Source organism: Onychostoma macrolepis, chromosome 19 (assembly GCF_012432095.1).
Source record: "Onychostoma macrolepis isolate SWU-2019 chromosome 19, ASM1243209v1, whole genome shotgun sequence".
Taxonomy (NCBI): domain Eukaryota; kingdom Metazoa; phylum Chordata; class Actinopteri; order Cypriniformes; family Cyprinidae; genus Onychostoma; species Onychostoma macrolepis.
The window spans coordinates 15,861,157-15,885,766 of NC_081173.1; the positions used below are offsets into that span (position 1 = coordinate 15,861,157).

Sequence of the window (24,610 nt, forward strand, 5' to 3'; positions counted from 1 at the left end):
AATTAATGTTTTAAAATATAAACACAAAAATATGTAATGATAGAAAAAAAAATAGAATGATTTTAAAAATGAGACTAAAATTACCAGTAGGTGGCAGCAAGCCACTGTCTTAATGACTGAGCCACTGAGTCATTTATTCAATCTATTCATTAAAACTGCTGATTCTTTCAGGAACAAAGAAACTGTTTTATGAATGGATCAGTGAATCTCTGATTCAAGGCATTCAAAAAGGTAAATTCTTTCAGTAATGAAACACTGTTGTGTGCAGAGACGCACAACATGGCTTTGTTTAGAACCGCTTTTTGCGAAAAAGACAATATTTTCTTCACTATTTAAATCACTTAATATTAACTTCTTGTTTATTGAATTTTGTTGCCCTGACACTTAGTAAAGTCTGCCACAGACCATGCTAAATGCTATCTGTTCATATAATCTAGTCATTTCTAAATGTGTGCGTCCTAGAAAATCTGTGCTTATAATACCATGATTAAAAATCTATATTTGTTGCTTTACAGTAACAGTAATCTAATTTTGTCAGATGGGGATATCGGTATTATGAATTTATAGGCTACAGTTTGTTAAAGATACCTGAAGCAGCTGCATTTTGCTGTTTAAGTGCTGGTTCAATAGAAATAATTTTAATGCGCATGAAAACTCAATCTTGATGCGCACACACCCCTAGCGCCCGCCCCTGTTTGATTCCCAGGGAATTAATAACTTAATAAAATGTGTAGGGGAGCGCAGGGCACAAACTAACACGGGGTAAGTTGTAACACACGGTTTAAATATTTCCACACATGCTAGCATAACCAAATACTGTACAAATACAAATTTACAGTATTTACTACTGCCATATCAACACTATATAAAGAATAAAGTGCACCAAAATTCAAAAATCTTTTGAAGATGTCGCTGAATATATATTCTACCAAAGCAGAAGTACATTTCTGGCTGAAGTAAATTGTCATCTCAGTTTTTAGTACTCATTTAAAATTAGACAAATCTGCTATTATTTTAATCTCCAATCTGTTATCAGTTTTAGATAGTTTTGTAATGCTTCGTTAACTAGCAGAAGACACTAACCAGTTTGTTGTCAGTTCTTGTAAGTTCGTTTTTTTTTTTTTTATACGGATATGTTCATGATGGACTCCAAAGGCTCATTTCTCATGAAATGACATGCGTATGTTACAATGTGGAATTTTTCAGGGTAGCTAAACGGCACACTGATGAAAAGAGCTTCTTTGGGGGTCAGTTGCACGTCTGCTATGCCCCCGAGTATGAAACTGTGGAAGAGACGAGGCAAAAGTTGCAGGACAGGAGAAGATATGTTAACAGAGCAAGCCAAAATACAGGTATTGTTAATGATGTGAATTGTCTCCCAATAGGTTACATCTGTAGAAAATCTATATAACTTATGTGATTTTTGTTGTTGTTTTTTTTTAGCAAAACAACACGATCGACAATTAGAAGAAAGCACAGAGTCATCAAGCACGGACACACAAACAGCTGCAACACCTGAGATCCAGAAAGGCTCTGAAAAGGCCAGAATAGAGAATGTGGACTCTGACGACATGGGCTTTCCTGTTCTTCCTTTGCCCTCAGTGGAGAATGTTTCTTATGGACTTCATGGTTTTGCACAGCCATTACAGTTGCAGTGGACCACTGATATAAGATTACCTACTACAGAGGATAAGATGGGCTCTCTACATAATGCCACCCCTCCTGTCACAGAAACTTCAAAGCAGTGTACATCCTCTGCATCTTATAAAAAAGAGAGAGATCTGAGTGAAAGGCGGAAGAACCTGTCACCATTTCTTAGATTTATGCCAAGGACTACACATTTGGAAAGTAGAAAAAGAAAGTTGGAGGGACAAGCATTATTTTTGAATGAAACTGCTGAAACTGAGACTCTGATTGGTCCTAAATTACCAGAGCTGCCCAAGGTAGACATGGAGGATCATTCATTAAATGTAACCGCCAATTTGATTCGTCAAACAATGTGCAAGGTTAGTTTGTCTCTCATTCCTGCTGTAAATATCATGTAATTTACATAAGTACATTGTGTACCAGAGTTATTATAGTTATTATAGTTTATATATATATATAACAACTGACAATGAAAATGACAATAACATTACAAAATTATTAGAATTTTAAATTAAAATACACATTATTAAAATACTATAATATCTCAATGATACTAAAATAAAATGTTATGTACATTATGTAATATGTGATGGTATATTGCAATATGTTGTTACAATATTTTTTTTCTTTCTTTTCTTAGGTTACAGCTGTTGCAGAGGTCAAACCAGTACAAGGAAAGACCCCAACAGCAAAGCCACGCAGAAGAATTTAATAAGACAGTCATGGTCTCACATTGAGCAATATTTTAGATATTTATTTCAGTTTCAGCCACAAATATTAACTAACTTTTCTCTTTTTTTTTTTTTTCTCCATAAAAAATGTAGTACTTTTCAATGTCCATGTGGTTCCTGGAATGCATATTGCTCGAATGCCAGTATGCTCTGCCAAACAAATAAAAGAACAATTTAAGAGCCTGCCCTTTAAAATGACAATAAATTTTACACGCACAAATAGTTGCTTGTGATTTCTACCTTTGCATCTGGGAGGCAGTTGCCAAAAGCTTCTAGTAAAAGGTTTTCATCTTTGACTGTCTTCTCATAATCAGAATAAGAAACTTTCCCATCATGGTCATAATCCTGAAAAAAATGGTTCATGTATTTTATACTTAACAATGGTAAAATGTTACATGTAAATTTAAGGACACATAGCAGTACCATTTTCTTCAAGGCAATCTCCACAATGTCCTTAATCCCCTCATCAGGATCCTCTTCAGTGGGTTGTCTGATGAGGCTGTCTTTCAGCATTTGTAACATCTCCTCCCGTGAGATGTATCCGTCCCCATGCAGGTTGTATACGTCAAAACAGACTAATATAAATATAAATGAAATTATGTGCATAACATTTCATGATCACCACTTTAAAGTGAAATATAAAGTACTTACATTTAATTTTCTCATCCAGTGTGCCTCGCAAAAAGACCGACAGACCTTCCACCCATTCTTTGACACTTATGTAGGTGTCATTGTCCTTGTCAAAGGCACGAAATACTGTTAATTAAAATAATAGTAATCAGTTTACATTAATATTATTTGATAATTAAGAAACATTGCAAACATTCATTATTGTCATTTACCAATTTCCTCATAACTTTAAACTTAAGATATATTTTAGTATGTGTATATATTTGTGTATATGTATTAAACACACTTTACTATTCAGGCCTACTATACTGTCCACTTCAGTGTGTAGTGTCAGCAGTAAAACACTACTAGCTAGACCAGACTACTAGCTTTATAATCGTCCTCATCCAAATCGGAAACGTACCGCTGTCCATCATCATATCGTCGGTCATGCCGAATGTGTTGTGCAGTATATTTCTAAACCTGACCCGGTCCAGTCCATGAGCCGCTCTTCTCTCTGCCTGCTCTCCCAGCAGCCCGTTGAACAGCCTGATCAGACACTCCGTCTCTGTTTTATCAACTACAGCATGAGCACAGTATTGTCAAATGAATAAACAAGGCATTTTCTGACATGATAATGAACTAAGACAGGGCTAGGCGACGTTGGTCCTGGAGTGCCGCTGTCCTGTAGAGTTTAGCTCAACCTAATCAAACACACCTGAACAAGCTAATCTAGGGCTACAGGCAGGTGAGGGTTTTTTCAGGGTTGGAGCTAAACTCTGCAGGACATCGTCGCTGCCTAGCCCTGAACTAAGATCTGAGAGCAAACGTTTTACAATAATAATATTATAAAGAATATTGATTGACATGTTAGAAGAAGAAAAAAGCATTACAGATACCTACAATGTCTGACTTGCTTGCATAATGTTTCGGCGAGGTTTTGAATTAATTTTCTGTGCATCGCCGACATTTTCTGCATGTTTTTACTCACACAAGTCTTTCGTTAGATGTTGCTATAGAAACGCGTCATAAAGGCGGAGCGATGTTGTGTCGTGTGAAAAAAAAAAAAAAAGGAATGCATCATCCATTTTCTTTTGTCAGTTTGTTTGTTGTTTATTTTATCCTAACAACATTTTTAACCATATCTGGTTATTGTGGGACTTATTGGGGAAGCTGGCCCCCTCAGTATCTAGGCTACAGCGCTCATTGCTGTGCAGGGGTTGTAGGCTAATTGTGGGTTTCGATTCATCCCAGTGACTCGAATCTTTTGAATCACAATCAGATTTGTTCAATGATACTTTTTTTTGCAGATTGTTATGCCAATAAATTGCAACCAGCATTGAAAGAGTCATTAAATCATCAGAATCAATGTTTAAGCATTGTCCTCAAACTTTGAGGTTGATGATACATGGGGCAACTTTTTGAGCAATGTTGCTGTCAACGGGCAACCAGGTGAGACACGGGCCCATGATCGATCTAAAATGTCCCAGATAGAAATTTGGGTAACACTTTATTTTAAGGTGTCCATAATACAGAGTAATTACCTAGTTAAGTACTTAGTACTACTAAGTTAGTAGTAGCCGTTCTACTAACATGAAACAAAAGTTACTTACCATGTAACTAAGTTATGGAACAGCCTGTACTTATAGTTTGTAATTATGTAGATGTAATAGGCAGCTTCTGTTACACATATGTAACAGACCGAGTATGTTACACAGCTACTTATGTAACCAAAATATTGTTACATATATGTTGCAGATTTTATGCAACGTAATTGTAATTGTAAGTGCACAGACATAAGCTACTTAAAATAAAGTGTATCAAGATTGTACTTAAGTGTACAAGTAGCTGTGTAACAGACTCAGTCTGTTACATGTGTGTAACAGAAGCTGCCTATTACAGCTACATAATTACAAACTGTAAATATAGCTGCAAGCAGCGATGGCGGACCCAAGCCGTCAGTGCAAACGCCACCCTGGTGGCATCAGGAAAACTGTGCCCAGCGGGCACATGCATTACAGTAACCCTCTGACAGTCTGGTGGGTTACAGTAACCCTCTGACAGTCTGGTACAGCAATGAAAGGGTTAATCCAAACTATCAAGACTGTGAGAGACACACACACACAGTAAAAAAAAAAATTCCGTAAAAAAACAGATAATGTTTTTAAAATTACCAGGACATTTTCTGTTAAGTTTACGGACATTTCCTTCCACATTAAAAAGGAAAATTCTGTAGATTTACATTTTCTTCTGTACCATAAACGGATAATCCGTTTGCAGAAATTTCTAAAAATTATAGCATAGGCCTATCTTTAGTAGCAAGTAAATCCAGCACAATATATACAAATTGAACATAGTTTATTTTACCTCATGTAAACATTCTTAAAAGTGCTCAGTAGCTTTTATTTGCCTTTAACAGGTGAAGACAAAAATATTATAAAATAATATTTTTAAAATAATATAAAATGTGTTTTAGTTTTAAACGGCACCAGGCAGAAAAAGAAAACATGAGCAGCTACTTGTACAATATTGGTGTTGCACCAAATAGTGGTCACAAAGATAAACCTCACTGTGAAACAGTCAAGATTCAAAACATTTTCAGATACATGGGAAAAATTAATACAAAGCCAGGACTGTCATTAATAACAATTGCTACAGACTTCTAGTCAATAGTCAAGTTAAATGTTATTTAAAAGGACAGTTCACATCAAAAATGTGAATTCTGTCATCTACAATTGACATGGTACTGCAAAAAAAAAAAAAACTTTCTTGTACATCATTTGAAAATAAAGAACAAAGATTCATGCACTCATGCCTAACATTTCAATGTGAAACTAAGAGAATATATATATATATATATATATATGTAAAATAATACTGACAGCACAGAACATTTCAGCTGATTCTATGCATTATTTTTCATTCTGATACACAGACAGGCAGCTCATGAGGTTTAAGGTTATGCCTCCATCTGGTGGTCATCCTTGGTATTACACTCTTCACATTTAAACCAATTTCAGTGATAGTTTTAATTGTTTTGTGGCCCCTGAGCATGAAACTAAGCATGTTTCCTCAGAATGACTTGTTATATTTATGTAAAAAGTTTTGAAGTGTTTGGAAGCTGCACTTTAAAGGTTTTAAAATATTACTGCTATCTTTTTTTTACTGTTACTTTAATAAATCACCATTGCCACACCGTTCGAGATATCCTAAATCCGTCCGCAATTTAAAATCTTCAGCATATTGGCATCATGTTGACAAAGTTTGGTGTGAACTACTTGTTTCTGCTTGGAGGAGTATGAATTTATTTACAGCCTGTTTTCTCAAAAAACAAACATTAAAATAAAAATAGCCGACTTCCTGTTGGTCGTAGCCAATGACTGTAAATTAAAAAAGTTGTCCGGCTTAATAAGAACAATTCATTTACCGAGTTTGGTGTCTGTAGCTAAAACTAACCCCCCCACTTTTGACAAAAGGTGGCGCTATAGAGTGCCTCTTCCACGCCCGTTTATGAGCTTTTGCCGGTGTCTAACTATCATTAATACGGATATGTGTATTGAGTTTCACGGAATTCTAAGCATGTTATCTGCCTCAAAATCACCGTAAAAGAATATTGAAGTTTGACACATTGCCATGGCAACAGTATTTTACATATTAATATTCCCTTCACAGTTTTACATTGGCCGTGTTTTGTCATTATTCTGATGAAGTTTGAGGCAAATCGACTCAAATTAAGATGCTGAATTCAAAGCATTTTGAAAATGACACTAGAGCTGGGAATCGATTCCAAAAAGAATCGATTCCTCGATTCCGAGGCGTTGGGAATCGAGGGAATCGATCCCATGAAGAGGAATCGACTCCTCATTCAGAGCTTTTTTCAGTTCAACAAAGCTTATCTATGGGTGCCTCTCAAATGGAAGGCTGCATCCTACGAAGGCTGCACACATTTAAATTCACTAAAATAAACTGAAAGAAAACGAGTCGGTACTGCATCATCATAATTTGAGGATGCAGCCTTCCATTTGAGAAGCACCATTCGCCTCATGCTCGATAAAAGCCGTAATTAGGAGAGTTGTGAGATAAAAGATAATTTTTTATATAGGATATAAGATCTATTTCATTTTTATATTTACCCTTCGCCTCATGCTCGCTAAAGGTGATTAGAAGTCTGATTCGTTTCCACGAAAAGGTTCTTTCGGATTATTTTACGGTGGAGCTAGTTTATGTTGTCCACAGTTTTGAGCGCTGCACGACAGAATAGATCATGCCGTGATTGAGGATGTTATTTCCATCTAAAATTCTATTATTATTTCTATCAGCCAATGATAATTCTAAAAGAAAACGTCACGAGCATAGATCAGTGGCCGAGCATCTGATTGACAGATAAACCACAAGCTCTTATCAGTGTTATCGTTAATGTTCTGGTTATTTTGTTTCAGTGTACAGTTTGTTAATTTTATCCAAAGCATACAGTCAAAGTAAACTTCATCATTCAGCTGAACTGTGCACATTTATTTTAGACACTTCATGTCTTGTTCAATCATGCGATAAATGCATGTCCTTCCTGAGCAGTGAACTATGACTAATTTCACGGGCAAAGCAGACAAAATTACAATTTAAAAATCAATCATAGCTATAGAAATGTATTGTCATTTTTTTTTACAAATAAAGCTTCATATTATGAGAAGGATACTTTCTACGACCTTTATATCCTGCAGTCATGGCGAGATTAGGTTCCTTCGATCTAAAAAAAAAACAAGAATCGAAAAAGAATCGAAAACAACAGAGGAATCGATTCTCGGAATCGACTCCCATCGATTCCAGAACCAGGAATCGGAATCGGACTCGATTCCAAAAATTTCGGAATCTTACAGCCCTAAATGACACACTTCCTGTTGCCAGTTGGTGGCACTATAACTTTCAGTCATAATATTCACATCTATGCGATCGGCATCATACACCGAACAAAGCACTGAAGTTTGATCAAAATCAGACAATTTATGTGGACGTTATTAGGCATTTCCTGTTTCTCATTTCTCGCCATAATTTCATCGCCTCGCCACAGGCAAACCATTCGAGATATCAAAAATCAAAAAAGTATATCAAATTCCAGAGCATGCGCTTTTCAAACAGCCCTCAATAGCCGACTTCCTGTTGGGCGGAGCCTATGACATGCCGGGTGAAAGTTGTTCGGCTCAATGAGATCTATATGTGTACCGAGTTTCATATGAATACGTGCAAGTATGTGTGAGCTTTACATCAAGTTTTCAGACTGTGTTCCAGGGGGCGCCGTAGAGCCCCTGGTCCACGCCCGGGTCCCAGCCTTGGCGGCATCCTAATGGCCGCGGATTCCAGTGTGCGTGCCAATTTTCAAGAGTTTTTGAGCATGTTAAGGCCCCCAAAAAGCCCCGGAAGGTTCACCGTAACTTAGTTACATGGTAAGTACACTTTGTTTCATGTAATGGCTCATGTATTACTAAGTACTTAATTATGTAATTACTCAGTATTATGACACCTTAAAATAAAATAATTAAACTATAATTCTCAATGGGAAAGCGCCCAAGCAAAAAGCTCAAAAGTTGCCCTGTATCACCAGTCTGAGGACTTTGCCTCCTCATTTCAAAACACCACGGCACACCACTGATGCTACAACAATACAACAATAGTAAGTAACACAGTAGTATCTATTACAAATGTAGCTGGAGAGACTTCACTAAACAAAAATGATTAGTTAGTTTAATTAAAATTTGAGTTAGTCACAATGAAGTGAAAGAAAACAAGTTGTTCATTTCAAAAGATTCATTTATAAACTTATTCATTCATGAACAATACGATGGATGGATGATTAAAAATAGTAAGACTTTCTCAAAAACAAACCATGTATTGAATGACTATGCAATTTATTGTAATTAAACTATAATTTTTCCAATTTTTATTTTGCATTAATTCAGCTTGGATGTGGGATTTATATATTTCCAGTAACTGACATTTGAAAGCCTCTTGCACTTTGGCAGTTTTTGATGAGAGGTTCATTCAGGTTATGGGGGTTGTTTATTTACAACACCAAACCTATAAAAGACAGAAATACATTGCATGAGTTTTGTTATATTTATATGTTATCTTAAATCTATTATTCATTTACATTTGCATAAGCTTTGTGATTAGGCATGATTAATACAGCAACATAAAGTTAGTTTTACCACTGCAGCACCCCCACTGGCCAGCTGATGTCTTGCAGCAGAACTGCTCAGTTGGGCAGTAGACATTTCCATCACAATGAACCTTCTCAGTCTGGCTCTGCCAATTGAGAGCCTGGTCAACGGACACTGACTGCAACAGAGATAAAGAAATAAATGTTTTTACTAAGGAAAATAATATAATATAATATAATATAACAGATTTCGTGAGATTTGCCACTCGTAGTGGGAGGCATGTGGGCTTCTCATAGTGAGAGAATAGTGCTTCTCATCGCTCTCACTCTATTTTGATGGCATATGTCAAGGTAAATTGGCACCGCCCTATCTTAAGTCACACGAAATTTCTAACTGGCAGGTTGATTAGTCTGCACAGTGCCACGTCAAGTCGAAAATACCTATAGACAGAGTATTGACACACCTGAGTTTTTTGGATAGCTTTTAAGGCCAGTCTGGGAGAAGATGGCAGTCTCAGCCACCCACCCTGACAATAGGATGATGTTGAATCACACAAATGACCATGAGGGCAGCAATGGAGTCCATCTCTGCAGCACTGGCCCTGCAGGACAGGGGAGAATGAACAAAAGTTTAATCTTAATGATTAACTAGAACAAAACGTTTTACTGTGATTCACTTACCATTGGGTATGGACAGCAGCCCCAGGACCCATAAGCATTCAGACAACACGTTGTGCCATCAGGACAATAAGAAGAGGTATCACAGTGAACCACAGAAACAGAGGCACTATCAGATTCTGCAGCTACAAGAGCTACCATGAGTAACATCAACACTGGAACCATCTGAAAACATGAAATTACAATATAATGTAATATAAATAACACTTTTTTTAATTATTGAAAAAATATTTAGGAACTTTTTACATCTGCTATAACATTTGATATTACCGATAATGTGACAAAGTCAATAATAGATTAATTGACAGTGAGAATAAGATCATTTACCTTGCTGGTTGGATTGTTTTGCTGCTGGCTGTGCTGTGTGTTGTTTATACTGTACCTCTTATATTTATACACATGGCTCCTCCCACTGTAAAAACAGGAAATCTGTTCGGTCAAATTTTAATCATGAGATTTAGACACCACAAGCTTCTGAACATGTGAAAGTCTTGTATGAACATGAGGTATTAGAACTTGAAAGAATGGGAATGAGAGGCAAACCTTACAGACGTAGTCAGAAAATTACTTCCTCACATCCAAGCATAAATATTTAAAATGTATTTGTAATTAGGCCTAATTATAATCAATGAATCAATTAACCTTTACATGAATGTTTCATCATTGATTATTACTTATTCGAATGTACATTTAGCACAGATGGATCTCCAAACTGCACCAATGTAAAACTGTCCTGATATTTTAATAACAATTACAAAATTATAAAGTAAAGCTTATTACCTTGGCTATTTGTTAGAACTTGTAAAAGTTTTTTTTTTGAGCAGCTGCTCCCTGCCATCACTGTCATTTTCACTCTTCATTTCATAAATTCAGCATCTGGCTTATTTCTGAACCACTTTATATGTTACTCCCAAAACTATTGTTTTCATCATCTTCAGAATCCATATTCTGTTTGCTGACATCTTCGTCATCAGACCCACCATTAGCCGATGCTACTATTTGATTATTTGCAGGGGGAAAAAATGACCTTACGAAAATGGACACATTTGTACACCATGTAATATAGGCACATAATTATATAGTCTAATTAGTTAATTATATAGGCTTTAATTAGTTTACAAAGAAATATGTGAAATTCTTAGCCAGACATGATTAATTATATTGCTGTCCATTTAATATTTAATATTACAATTTTATTAGTCTCTTTCAGGATAATATACAATATAGGCCTATTATAATATTTCTACAAAAACATATTTAATGTTGTGGTAATAACACATTCCCATGAGCACACACCTGCAGTCCTAGAATTAGCAATTTATCTACTTTTTCTAACATGTTGTTTTCAGTAATATGACGATTTGGTCTGTGTAGAATTTTTACAACAGCATTACTATATTATAATTAATACAAAAATTAAAACCCCCTTTCAGGCGAAAATAACATGTAAGAATACCACACCAATCAACAACTCCTTGTTGACATATTTGGGAGTTATACAAATATGTTCCATTCTTTGGAACCTAATTGTATTTCAGCTGCCTGAAATACAGCCATCAACCTGGCACCACATCTGAACCTCTGCTTTAGTTTGCTTCTGAAGAATGCAGGAATGAAGTTCCAGGTAGCATTGGCCTTAAGCTTCTTTATCACATCTTCAACGAGGGAAAGAATGTGATTCAAGAAGTTTAAACCTCCACAACTACACTTATTAACCACATCTACTAGGGGTGGGGGAGCAATATTTTGGTTGGTAACAATGTATTGATACGTTAACACCAAGTATTGATATTTTATTATATAAATATACAGAATTAGGAATTCCTAACATTTATTCAGTAGCATGTAGGTTGAATGAGTAACTTAATCCACACAGATGAAAAGTTCTTTCTGTCAGACTGTAGCCTTAAGGGTACAGGGGGCGAGTTCGGACACAGCCCACATGTTGTCACCTTTACGACACGGTGTGAACGCAGTTAAGCAATGGGTGTGGCAGTTACCCTGTAGCAGATTCTTTGGCTTTTCTTCAAGGTTGTGTACACTGAGTGGTGAATCCCATAGTTAACATTTATGCTGTCAGTACTGAAAGCTGACAGTTTTTCAAGAGAGAACAGTGTGTACTCAACTATTCATTCTGCCGATTCATTCAGATTCTCCATGAAATCCAGTTTGTTCATCACCCCATTTTCTGTTTCCTTTACTGGAGGCATCACTTTGAACAGAAAATGGGAGCTGTTTTATTCAAATTGATATTTTAATTGATGGTTTGAAATTGAGGTTCCCATTTACTGATTATGTCTTTCGAACATAAACATATATTTCAAAACCACACCAGTTGCTTACACTTTCACTTCACTTTTTTAATGCAGATTGTGCATTTTTAATTTCTATATGACATATGATTGTGGTGTATTGAACCTTTTATATTCATGGTTATTGTCTTGAGATTGTCATTCTGTTATATATAACCTCATGTACAGTTAAAGTTATACAGGACCCAAATTCAGAGTGCAATTCTATAAGCATCCAGTGTAAACTTTATTTCAGATTTTCTGCCGTTTTTAATTAGCTTTAATTATTTTCTTTCCTCTTTTTTTTTCTTAAAATTCTCACTCTTTTATTCTCATTAATGTCACCTCCTAGGTATAGCTAATTTTAGATAAGACATTTGGACAGAACTCCGTGACTTGCCTACATGTTTGTCTTGTTTTGTGTCCTCTCAAATTATAATTACATTCAAACGCTTTGAGGTCAGTAAGATTTTTAAAAATGTTTTTCAGTTATCTTTATCCCAAGGCTGCATTTATTTGATGAAAAAAATAAAGTAAAAACTATTATTGCAATTTAAAATAAATGATTTATATTTTAATATATTTTAAAATGTAATTTATTTTTTAAAGTTGCAAGGCTGAATTTTCAGCAGTCATTACTCCAGTCTTCAGTGTCACATGATCCTTCAGAAATCATTCTAATATGCTAATTTGGTGCTCAATAAACATTTCTTATTATTATCAATGTTGAAAACAGTTGAGCTGCTTAATATTTTTGTGGAAACATGTTTTTTCAGGATTCTTTTGTGAATAGAAAGTTACAAAGAACAGTGTTTATTTGTAATAGAAATATGTCAATTTTAAAAATGTCAAAGAATAAAAGTATTAATAAATCTTATTGACGCCAAGCCTTTGAACAGTGGTGTATATAATAAATGTCTCCTGACAAAGAAAAAACTTTATATATATATTTGTATATAAATAATGATATTCAAATATTCAGTGATTAATAATATTATCTCTGAATACATGACTCAAGAATGCTTATGGGAATTAAATATAAAATTTTATGAGTCATTTTATGAGTTTTTATAGGATCAAATTATGAAGCCCCATTATCTCTGTCCATTCCTTCAATAAATCGTTCAGATCAACATTTATACATATAGCCTATACATTTACCTTTTTTCCCATAAATAGGAACAGAAAGAGATTTTGCCATTCTAAGCTCTTGACAGAGGTTCCCACTGCCCAATTGCTTGCCCTTACACATCAATTTTCACAATTAGTGTGGGATTGGCTTGTTAGCTCAAGTTAGTTCCCAAATTATGTAACTCTTTTGTTTGTTAGGTTTGTTTTCTTTTTTCTATTGTAGCATTTTAAATTATTTTGAAAGAAGTGAGGCAAAAACTGGTGACTACTGGCCCCTGCTGATTTTAACTGAGGGGGCCCACAGCAACAACCTGCACCAGGGCCCCTAGCTCCCACCCTGTCACTGAGGCTGCATTTATTTGATTAAATAAATACAGCCTTAGTGAGCATAAGAGACCTCTTTCAAAAAAACATTAAAAATCTTAATGATTCCAAACTTTTAACAATTACTGCCACCAGAGTGTGTGTTAGTGCATGGGGTCACCACACTCAGTCCTGGAGGGACGGTGTCCTGCAGAGTTTAGCTCCAACCATGCTGAGAATTGTAATCGTGCCATGCCAAAACAAGATTGTGATACCTGTGAGTTGTCCTAGCTGCGACGCAGAGATGCGCTGCCTCGCCTGGTGTGTCACCAACCTTATACATTAATACATTTTAAAGTTGCATCTGTTAAAGGGATAGTTCACTCAAAAATGAAAATTTGCTGTTACTCACCCTCAGGCCATCCAAGATGGGGAGCAGGGGAATATAGACAACTGATAGCCATTAAACCCTGCACAAAAAAACAGGTAATCAATATAAATGTTACGCGTCCTGGGCATGCATGGAACACGTAAGTAGATTAAAGTGAATTATCAGGGGAAATAAAGAACACAGAAACATCAGTGGCTTTCCTTAGGCTTGACATGTCAGCGTCTCTTTATTAACATTTCTCTGCAATATTAACCAGTTCTCTTTTCAGTGTTTTCACAGTTAAATCATTAGTCCTTTTTCACAATATATGCATTGTTTTGCACTTCTTGTTTTCCCTAGACCCGTTAAAGTAGTTAAAGACTCAAATGACTAAAATGTGACATTCTATTAAGCATTTTTAGTCACAAGATAAAGAGTACAGAACTTCGTCGTTCTTACAGGGCTCTCAGAACAGCCTGATTTGAGAAAGGGGATTTAAAATAGAGATTTAAAAAAAACACTGGGTGGATTTTTATCATTATAGGATGGATGTGTACACACACTTCCAACGCACATTTATGTTCAAACAACTTGAAAAGTGAATTTTGCATCTGATGACCCCTTTAAGCATTTTCGTCTCAAGATAAAGACTAAGACTAAATCAAAAATGCCAGTCAAAATTAACTCTGGTTTGTAGTTCTAATTGAATCCACGTCCAACACGCAATGCATTATGGGCAATATTAGCCATTAGTGTGTGCATGGATCTGCACTTTGAATTCTAACCAGAAATAGTAAACCATTCAACCAGTCTGCATAGAATTCTTTGATGTTCTTCTGTCCACTCTTTGGGTGTACACAACAGTGGCTGAACATTCTTAACTCCGTCTCCCTTTATTTTTGTTTGGTTTTGACCCCTACAGTGGCTTGTTTGACATGTTAGGGTTAGGGTTAGGTCATGGATCAGCGGAGTAAGGTGAGACAAATCCTGGACGTAGGAGCATCCTCCAGACTTCACAGACTGTGGTAGGTGTCTTTGTTTACCAGACTTGTACTGCATCTAGATGTTTGGGGTCTATCCTGACTCCATCTGCACTGACTAGTCGTCACATGTTACACACTCCCTTCCCGAACATCTCACACTCAGCTTAATGCCATGTCATTATGAGGTTTGTAGTACTTTCTGCAGTCCTTCCACATGTCCCACAAAGGTCTTTGCGTAGCATAAGATATCGTCAAGATAAGGGATACAACATTCATCTTGCAAGGAGCCAACATCTCTTCTTTGCTTCTTTGAAAGGCAACTGATGCATTGGTTCGCTGAAAGGGATTTATGCAGTGGCTTGGGGACTGAGGAGTATGTTCTGTGAATAGGAATGTTAACGGTTAAGTTGATGACCTTTTGCAAACTTGGGATACAACCCATGCCTTTGTCATTACGTGCAAATGCCATGGATTCTTCTTACAAAATTCTCTTGACTGTGCTCACAGGATGATCACTATCAATTACAAGGTACCCACTGCATTTGTATTCAGTTCATCATCACATCAGCCTGGTCATCTCCTGTCTCCATAGTAGTGAAGTGACCATTGATAGGACCTTTGTAGCATTCTGTGTCTGTCCCTTAACCAGCTGTTCAGTGATGTTGATTCCCAGGAGGGGGTCATTGAAATGTCCTGTTACCCACCAGGAAAGCGGCTTAAATCCCAGAGAACTATCACCATTTCAAGGGAGGTTCATTATCGCCTTAACTCACCCAATAAATGGCAGGATATCTCCAGGTCATAAGTAATGTGCGGGTGAGTGTGTTTTCTTCCAGCCGTGGTAGATGATGTTGAAGCACCTGTATCAAGTAAGGCAGTCAGAGCATAACCACTGATGATACATTTCGGCAAGCATTTGCTTCCTATTAATTCTGTTACCTTGTTTTATGTTGGGTTTGTCTTCCTAGACATGGGAAAGCAGACTGCACTGTGCACACTGCCTTTCAGCATTAGTCCCATTACACAATACAGGAATACCCCATCTCCGCACTTACAACTATTCCTATGCTAACCTCTAAGGAGGGGGTACTCTCTGGGTTCGGGCCAAAATTCCGAGCTTGAGCTCTCCCTCGGACAGCACGCCAAATATGCGTAACCTTTACTCTGTTTATTATATGTAAGTGTGAATTCGTGAAAGTGTTACTGTAGGAAACTTTTCAACTCTGGCACAGCCAGATCATCTTTATAAACGAGGATTACCTTGAATTACCCTGGTTTGAGTATGACTATTTGCAGGATGGCTTGAATTATCTTACTTTCTGGGTGGTTTGCTTTGAGACCTCTGTCACTCTGTTTGAATAAATTGCTGTATGACCTATCTGACCATGTGTACCTTGAATTCTTTGCGAGGTAAGTATGGAAAGTCCTTTGGGTAAATAATACCCTCACTCCGCTGGCATGATGAGTACTTAGGGTAAGAAGACTTTCATACAGTTTGTGTTGTGCTCTTTTAGGCTGATGATACATGGGGCAACTTTTTGAGCAATTTTGCAGAGCAACTTTTTTGAGCAATGTTGCTTGGGCACTTTCCCACTGAGAAAGGGTAACAAATTTCTATCTGGATACTTTAAATCAGTCGTAGGCCCTGTGTCTCATCTGGTTACCCACTGATGCCGACATTTACCAAAGTTCCCCAGCAATGTATCATCAACCTTAGAGATAGATTGTCTGTTTTGTCATCATTCTGTGTTTTGTATTATGACAGTTTCTTGCCTATTTCCTCATAGCTATAGAGCAGTTGCTGATACAGCAGTGGAGTTTGTCTGTCTGTATATAGTGGATGCCAGTGTGTGTGTAAATACATCAAATAGATGATGACACAGGCTGATCACTACACATGACCCTCAATCAGTTCCTTAAACATGTCTCTCAATGTCAGCAGTTGTGCAATTCCCTCCTTTTCCAAAGTGTCATTCTGCATGTAAGAAGAAATCAAATTTAAACAGCTTTCCTCACCATCCTTGGAGAAATCAAACCTGCAGCTGGGGTGATGGTTTCAGTGATATGACCCAGTTCGTGCACAGTCAGCATGTGTAATTATTTATTTTTACTCCTTTTTCTGTCTTTTTCTCTCATCTGCCGTCTTGTCCCTTAAGGCTCCAATATACTTGAAGCGAAATCGAAGAATGAACTGGTGTGACATCATTTCAAAGTCATTTGGAGCTTGTTTCAGAAGTTCAAAACAACTTTCCAAAGCAAACTTTGCGAAAAGGTCCAGACCAAAGAACCAAAGTGAAAATATAGCTTTGAAAGTGTGGTGTGATGTCTGGAATCACTTGATAATGAAAATGCAGTTAAGCACAAGATGTGCAGCACCAATCTATCATGTAAATATTATTATAATAAGAACACTGTATAGAATGTATGTTGTAAATTCTTTTGCTTTAGTTGCCTGTGTTTTAAAGTTTTGTAATGTGAAGAGTCTAGAACAGAGTTACGCATTCTGGCATTCTAGCACTTGCAATGGTCAAGTTCACTTATTCATTTCCTTTTGAACAGATGTAAGTTGTAATTTTACATGTATGTTGTATAGATCACATATTTTCTATTAGATGATCTATTAGATGTCTTTAAGATGTTTGTGATTTAGAATGTATGTTAAATTGACATCTTACAGACGTCTATCAGATGTTTGTACACAGCAGATGCTTTCCAGATCAAGTGATCTTTAACAGACATCTTGCAGACGACGTGTGCTATCTGGGATACGATTTTCTGAGCACATACGAAGCAAGCACACAGAAAGCTGGCTGTCAGACAACATGTCACAGGAGCATTAAACTGTTGGTTATGTCAAGAGTTGGGGAAGAAATTGCATGTCTATCAGTATCTTAGATCTGTGAAACAGCATCTCTTGGACATGGCGACAACCAGTGATGAGAATAACGGCGTTATAAATAAACGGCGTTACTAACGGCGTTATTTTTTTCAGTAACGAGTAATCAAACGAATTACTGTTTCCCCCGTTACAACGCCGTTACCGTTACTGACAATAAAATGTGGCGTTACTATATTATATTATTAGAATTAAATTTTTCAGTTCATCTGAATGGATGCGCGGTGTAGCTGTATTTGACGTACCATAAACTCTAGTGTGAAGGCGCACGACTCGCCGTCGCTTTCTCTCACATACACGCACGCAAAGAAAGACACAGAGCAAGAGAGTCTTTCATAACATGCAGAACTGACGCGCTACATGTAAACGATATTCTTTGTTGTGTTTTCCTGTCAAAATAACGGAGTTCCTTTGGAATTCTTCCGCTTTTAAGAACTGCCGGTTTCTCTGGTAGTGGGCGGAACTAACGCGCAAACGACAATCATATTGGCTGGCGCTCACCTATTATCCTCCCTGTTTTAATTTCAGCAAATCAACTCGAGCGAACGCAGACAACGTGATTAATATTCAGGAACCCAGCAGCTCATTAATCCTTATGCGTTTTATATTGATGACAAATATGCATTCATACTTGGTTATTCTAATTACTAAAGTTCTATCATCATATAATATTAAATTGTCATAATATTATATTATAATGCTTGACTGACTGATACTAAGTGTCAGTAGATAAATAGTGTAGATTAATGTACAATGTTTTATAATAATAATTTATTCTTTTAGTGTCCATTTCATTAATTTAACATATTTAATATTGGGGGCATCCAAGTTATTTGACATTTGAACATTTTTTAAAAAGTAACGCAATAGTTACTTTCCCTGGTAGTTACTTTTATAATGATGTAACTCAGTTACTAACTCAGTTACTATTTGTGAGAAGTAACTAGTAACTATAACTAATTACTTTTTTAAAGTAACGTGCCCAACACTGGCGACAACACACTACTTACGCAACTTAACCAGACATGCCTTAAGTGGGAATTATTTAAATTTGGGATATTGCAAAATAAACGTTCAAATGTACGCAAAAACTCGGGACTGAGGGGCATTTGAGGGAGTTCAGGAAAAGCGCATACTAATATAGAGGATAAATCTCTTTGAAAGCACTTTTTGCTTTGTAACTTTGCAGACATTACGCACAAAAGGAAGTTTAAAGTGTAAAAAGCATAATGGGACCCCTTTAAACAGCTCATTCAAATGACAATTCCTTGTGCGTTTATGTAATTTGTGTAAATAAATATAGCCCACTGTAAGTTGTTATATTACGTATAGCCTATGTTTTGCATTTACCTGATTAATTTCATTAGGATCAATTTAGCATTAACAAAGAACTTCAGTTTATCAGTATTCATTCACTCTTCAGCTACAGCAGTTTAAACAGCAATGTTTTAACATTATTAAATGAATTATGTTTCTTTTACAAAAATGTTGATGATGCATTGTTAATAATGACTAGCAAGTGTTATTTTTCATTGTCCTTTTTGCCATGGCTCACATTGCCTCTCAGTTAATCAATTCATAATTTTACTCAGCTTTCCAAAAAAACATGACAAAAATGCTCATCCTTAATGCAAGGCTCGACATTAAGGCTTGTCAGGGACCAGTCAGTTTTTTTTAAGGGGCAAGTGAAAGAGAATTTTAGTTGTTCCGAACACGCGTATTCTGATTGAAACATAGGCTAACAAAAAAGGCTACCAGACAGCAAAACTTAGACCACCAAAATGATTTTGATTTTATTAGGCTACATTAATTCTAATTCTAAACAGCGATTGATAAAGGATAATGTACTTGATGGATAATTTAAAGAGGAAACAAGTAGTAGTTAATACTGAGGTAAAGACAGTCCCATTCATAAAGACTTGCTTCTTTCTTGAATTAGCCTTTAAGAGTCACTCATTAAAACTCACTCTTTAATCACTTGCTGCCACCTACTGGTGGTTTAGTTTATTTAAAAGTATAATTTCATTTTATCCAACATTTCATATTTGTGTATAACATTAATCTCAACATTATTTAAAAAAAATCTTCCCTGGAAATCAATTTAAGGGGGCAAATGCCACAAATAACACTGATGAGGATATTGCTTCAGAATAAATTACCACAATTAAACAAACCTGGACAAGTAAGTTTTTATTCAGACAAGTAAATGGCAGATTTATTTTTTGTGTGCAGATTGGCAGATGTTATTTGAACTCACATTACAACACAGACCAACCATCTGTTAATTTACTCTGTGTCGTGACTTCACTGGGAAAACTCACTTAATATTTCCCCACCGCGAAGTTATTTAATGTCAAAACATATGGAAAATTTGAACTTGCATGCCTTCACTTTAAGATTAGTACATACATTCACTTTTTGTGAACACAGCTGAATCATCAGAGGAAATAAAGGATGGGGAAACAGCATGGCTTATTGTCTGGGGTAAAGAGATTACGGTTTAAGGTTTTAAATATGGATATTTTTCTTACAGAAAAGCATCGATTCGCTTCAGGAGGCTTTAATTAACCCCCCGGAGCCATGTGGAGCACTTTGTTAGATAAATATACTGTAAGTTGTTATATTGGATGGATGAATGTGGTTTATGCACCATTTACCCTAAAAATTTGACATTTTAAACTTTTTTTTTCATGCTGATAAAACAAAGCACCACATAATGGAGTGCAGCAGAGCAGAATCAAAAATGTTATCTAATGGGGGGACAATTTCACCATATCTAACTATTGAGGGGGGTGGGTCTCCCGTGATGTCTATTGTTATTGCCCTACATGGAATTTGTGGGGATTTTGATTCATACCAGTGACTTGAATATATTGAATCACCTTCAGATTTGTTGAAAGCTGATTCAGTGACCCTTTTTGTAGATATGTCAGTAGGTGGTGACCAATGAGAGTGTTGTGTGTTAATGAGTCATTAAATCACCAAATATGTATCACAAACATCAAGTGTATGATCACATGAGCTCATTCCGCTCTTGTTGATATATTTTTATGTTTAATTTGTTCCCTTAAAAGAATCATTCATAAGATTAATTCAAGAACAAAATATCACATATCCTATGAATGGATCATAAAAAATACAAACAAAAACACACTCTCAAAAACAATTTATTTATTAAATGACAATGACATTTGATATTAATTTTTTTTTTATTTTGCATTATTTGAGTTTAGATGTGACTTATTGCTTTTCCTCAACAATAGCTGACATTTGAAAGCCTCTTGCACTTTGACAGTCTTTGATAAGAGCTGCACCCAGGACACGTGGGATGTTTACTTACAACTCCATCTCTGTAAAAGAAAGAAATATAACATGAGCAAACACAAAACTTCACATTGCATGAGTTTTTATTATATTTATGGGTTATATTAAAACCTATGTTCATCAACATTTATTTGAGTGTCATTATTGGGCATGATTAATACAGCAACATAAAGTTAGTTTTACCACTGCAGCACCCCCACTGGCCAGCTGATGTCTTGCAGCAGAACTGCTCAGTTGGGCAGTAGACATTTCCATCACAATGAACCTTCTCAGTCTGGCTCTGCCAATTGAGAGCCTGGTCAAAGGGCACTGACTGCAAAAAAAAAGATATTTCATTGCAGGGATTACATTAGTAAACACATAACCAGAAGTTCACCTGCTTAGAAAATTTTTACAGCTCAAATAAATATGTTTGAATAATATAATATAATATAATATAGTATAATATCTGCTCTAAACCACCCAGAAGTCATTGCCCTATTGTTTCATTTTATAAATGAATGCTGAAACTGAAGTGACTGTTTATTGAGAACGTGCTACAGAATGGGTTTTGAACCCTAACAATTTCTTCAACTGCTTCAAAAATCACATGCCTTTTTATTGTAAACTGTTTATTATTTGTAACTTGAAAATATTTAACCATGTTTTATTACTGCTGGAAATGATGATTAAAAGTCACATGACTGTCATGCATATGGTCATAGTGACGCAGTGGTTTTCAATCCTGGTCCTGGGGACCCATCACTCTGCACATTTTGTGTGTCACCCTTATTTACCTCACCTGATTTGGATAATCAGCTCATTAGATGAGAGCTCCATAAACTGCGCTGAATGTGTCAAATAAGATAGACATACAAAATGTGCATAGCAATGGGTCCCCAGGACCAGGACTGAAAACCACTGCTTTCACGATAGGTCACAACATGATAGGCTGCATTACTAGTTGCATATTTTGAGTTGGCTGCATAGTTTGCATAGTTTGCATACAGGTTGCATATAGTGGCGATACTGGTTGCATAGTTTGCATTACTTTGGCATCATATACAGTACACAGTGCTGACTCACCTGAGGTTTCTGGATAGCTTTGGTAGCCGGCTTGGGAGAAGATGGCAGTCTCAACCACCCCCTCAAACAATGGGTCGATGTCGAATCACAGTGATAACCATGACGACAGCAATGAATTCCATCTCTGCAGCACTGACCCTGAAAGAGTGGGAAGAATGAGCAAAGGTTAAACATAAAACTTAACGTAATAGAGTTTAATAAAACAATTAGACATTTTACTGTGACTCACTGACCATTGAGAATGGGCAGCAGGACCACACACCATAAGGACTCAGACAGCACGTTGTTCCATCAGGACATATAGTATAAGAATCACAGTGAACCACAGAAACAGACTCTGCTGGTTCTGTGAGATCCATCATTGGCTCATCTGCAGCTACAAGAGCTGCCATGAGTAACACCAACACTGGAATCATCTGAACACATGAAATGAAAAAATGATTACCGGTATATATTATATTATAGCTTTTTTATTGCTATCTTTTTTCTTTTTGAGAATAAGAACATTTACCTTGCTGGCTGGGACTGTGTCTCCTCTGGTGTGGATTGTTTTGCTGCTGGCTGTCCTGTGATGTTCTTACTGTATGTCTTATATTTATACACATGGCTCCTCCTACTGTAGAAACAGGAAATCTGTTCAGTCAAATTTTAACTAAGACATTTAGATAACGCTTTATGAATTTCTGAATATATATAGAAGTCTTTGCATGATCATGATGTAATAGGAAATGAAAGAATATATGAGAGTAAGGCAGAACCTTACAGAGGTAGTGAGAGGATTAATCCTTTTGATCTTTTATTTTAAAAATTTCATTGGGGAATAAGAATTTAAAATGGGAGAGAAATCTCATTATGAAATAAATGTTTTTCTCTAATACACATTGGCCACAATTAACAGCACCCTTTTATTCAGTACTTTTTGCAACCTCCTTTTACTAGTTTAACAGCTCTACATTTTCTCCTATAATGCCTGATGGTTAGAGAACACCTGACAAGAGACCAGAGACCATTCCTTCATCCAGAATCACTCCAGACCCTTTAGATTCCCAGCTCCATGTTGGTGCTGCTTCTCTTCAGTTCACCCCACTCATTTTCTATAGGGTTCAGGTCAGAGGACTGGAATGGCCAGCAGAAGCTTGGTTTTGTGCTCAGTGACCCATTTTTGTTTTTGTTTTGATGTTTGTTTGTGGATCATTGTCCTGTTGGAAGATCCAAACATGCCATTATAAGATTTCTAGCATGGACAGTCAGTTTTTAATTTTTTAAATGTTAGTATTTAATTGAATCCATGATGCCATGTGTCTAAACAAGATGTCCAGGACCTCCTGCAGAAAAATAGGCCCACAACATTAAAGATACAGCAGTATATTTCATTGTACACGTGGGGTACTTTTTTTTTTATCCATGTGTGCACCAAAACCACCACGTCCTCTTCCAGGCAGATTTGTAATATCTTTATTTGATTGGAACCTCTTAATTATTTCCCCGATGGAGGAAATGTGGATTTTTAATGCTTTAGCTCTTTTCTTACAGCCACTTTCTAAATTTGTGAAGTTCAACAATCTTTTGCTGTACATCAGAAATATATTATTTGGTTTTACTCCTTGTGATCAATGATTAATGGAATTTGGCCTTTGTGTTTCTCATATTTATAATCCTGTGAAACAGGAAGCCAAGGGTTGACAACTTCATGTTAGTCACCCTGGTGTGATAAAAAATACTTTTAAATAGTTTACTGCATTATTGAGAACATGCTACGGAATGATCTTGGAACTCTAAAAAATTCTCTTTTTTTTCTTAAATCATTGTTTCAAACTTGTTTCAAAAGTCATATGCATTTTTATTGTGCACTGTATATTATTTGCAGCTTGAAAAAATTCACCCGTTTAATTACTGTCGGAAAACGTGATTAAAATCATATGACTGTATGCACGTATATGTATGTAGGTATGTATGTATAAGTATGTAGGTCAATGTAACATGATAGTTGTATTACTGGTTGCATATTTTGCATTACATTGGTGTCAAGCCAGCGAGATTCAAAACTCTTTCGTTAAAGGTTAAGAGATTAAAGAATATGAGGGATTTAAACGCATTTCCACTGAAAGAGGACAAATAAAGGAAATGATCTTGCTCTATCAGTGCAGTCACAAGTGAAACTTGTGAAGTTAGTTTTATATAGTTGATAATACATAGCGATAGAGACTCAAAGGTCACATGTAGCCATTTTTAAAGTGTTATCTATTGATTCTACCACTTATTTATATTACATATGATATGTAATAGTTTGCCCGTAGTATGCCGAGTTTGCCCACCCCTGGTAATAATAATATAAATCATATTATAATTATATAAATCATATGTAAATTGTAATTATCATTAAAGCCAGACAATTTTGTTGTATTTATTTTTTTTTTTTTTTAAGGTACTT

General features: G+C 36.1%; 4 protein-coding genes across 4 annotated transcripts; 1 reads left to right on the plus strand and 3 right to left on the minus strand.

Moving 5' to 3' along the window:
- The first annotated feature begins 1,155 nt into the window (after positions 1-1,155).
- On the plus strand, positions 1,156-2,426 carry LOC131525779 (RNA-binding protein 48-like). The gene is made up of 3 exons (XM_058753726.1): positions 1,156-1,352; positions 1,444-2,006; positions 2,288-2,426. Exons 1-3 carry the CDS (start codon positions 1,172-1,174, stop codon positions 2,357-2,359), a joined length of 816 nt encoding a protein of 271 aa, XP_058609709.1. The 5' UTR covers positions 1,156-1,171; the 3' UTR covers positions 2,360-2,426.
- Positions 2,376-4,046, minus strand: LOC131525780 (calaxin-like). Its single transcript, XM_058753727.1, has 6 exons — positions 3,891-4,046; positions 3,412-3,567; positions 3,030-3,134; positions 2,802-2,953; positions 2,619-2,723; positions 2,376-2,528 (listed from the first exon to the last, which is right to left on the minus strand). The coding sequence occupies exons 1-6, from the start codon at positions 3,964-3,966 to the stop codon at positions 2,478-2,480; spliced, it is 645 nt and encodes a 214-aa protein (XP_058609710.1). The 5' UTR covers positions 3,967-4,046; the 3' UTR covers positions 2,376-2,477.
- Positions 4,047-8,709: 4,663 nt separating this feature from the next.
- On the minus strand, positions 8,710-18,173 carry LOC131525785 (progranulin-like). Its single transcript, XM_058753732.1, has 7 exons — positions 18,036-18,173; positions 13,954-14,011; positions 10,144-10,228; positions 9,820-9,981; positions 9,603-9,740; positions 9,188-9,317; positions 8,710-9,056 (listed from the first exon to the last, which is right to left on the minus strand). Exons 4-7 carry the CDS (start codon positions 9,979-9,981, stop codon positions 9,043-9,045), a joined length of 444 nt encoding a protein of 147 aa, XP_058609715.1. The 5' UTR covers positions 10,144-10,228; positions 13,954-14,011; positions 18,036-18,173; the 3' UTR covers positions 8,710-9,042.
- Positions 18,174-20,946: 2,773 nt separating this feature from the next.
- Positions 20,947-23,378, minus strand: LOC131525783 (progranulin-like). The gene is made up of 6 exons (XM_058753730.1): positions 23,187-23,378; positions 22,691-22,795; positions 22,413-22,595; positions 22,180-22,317; positions 21,298-21,427; positions 20,947-21,140 (listed from the first exon to the last, which is right to left on the minus strand). Exons 3-6 carry the CDS (start codon positions 22,593-22,595, stop codon positions 21,127-21,129), a joined length of 465 nt encoding a protein of 154 aa, XP_058609713.1. The 5' UTR covers positions 22,691-22,795; positions 23,187-23,378; the 3' UTR covers positions 20,947-21,126.
- Between the last annotated feature and the right edge of the window lie 1,232 nt (positions 23,379-24,610).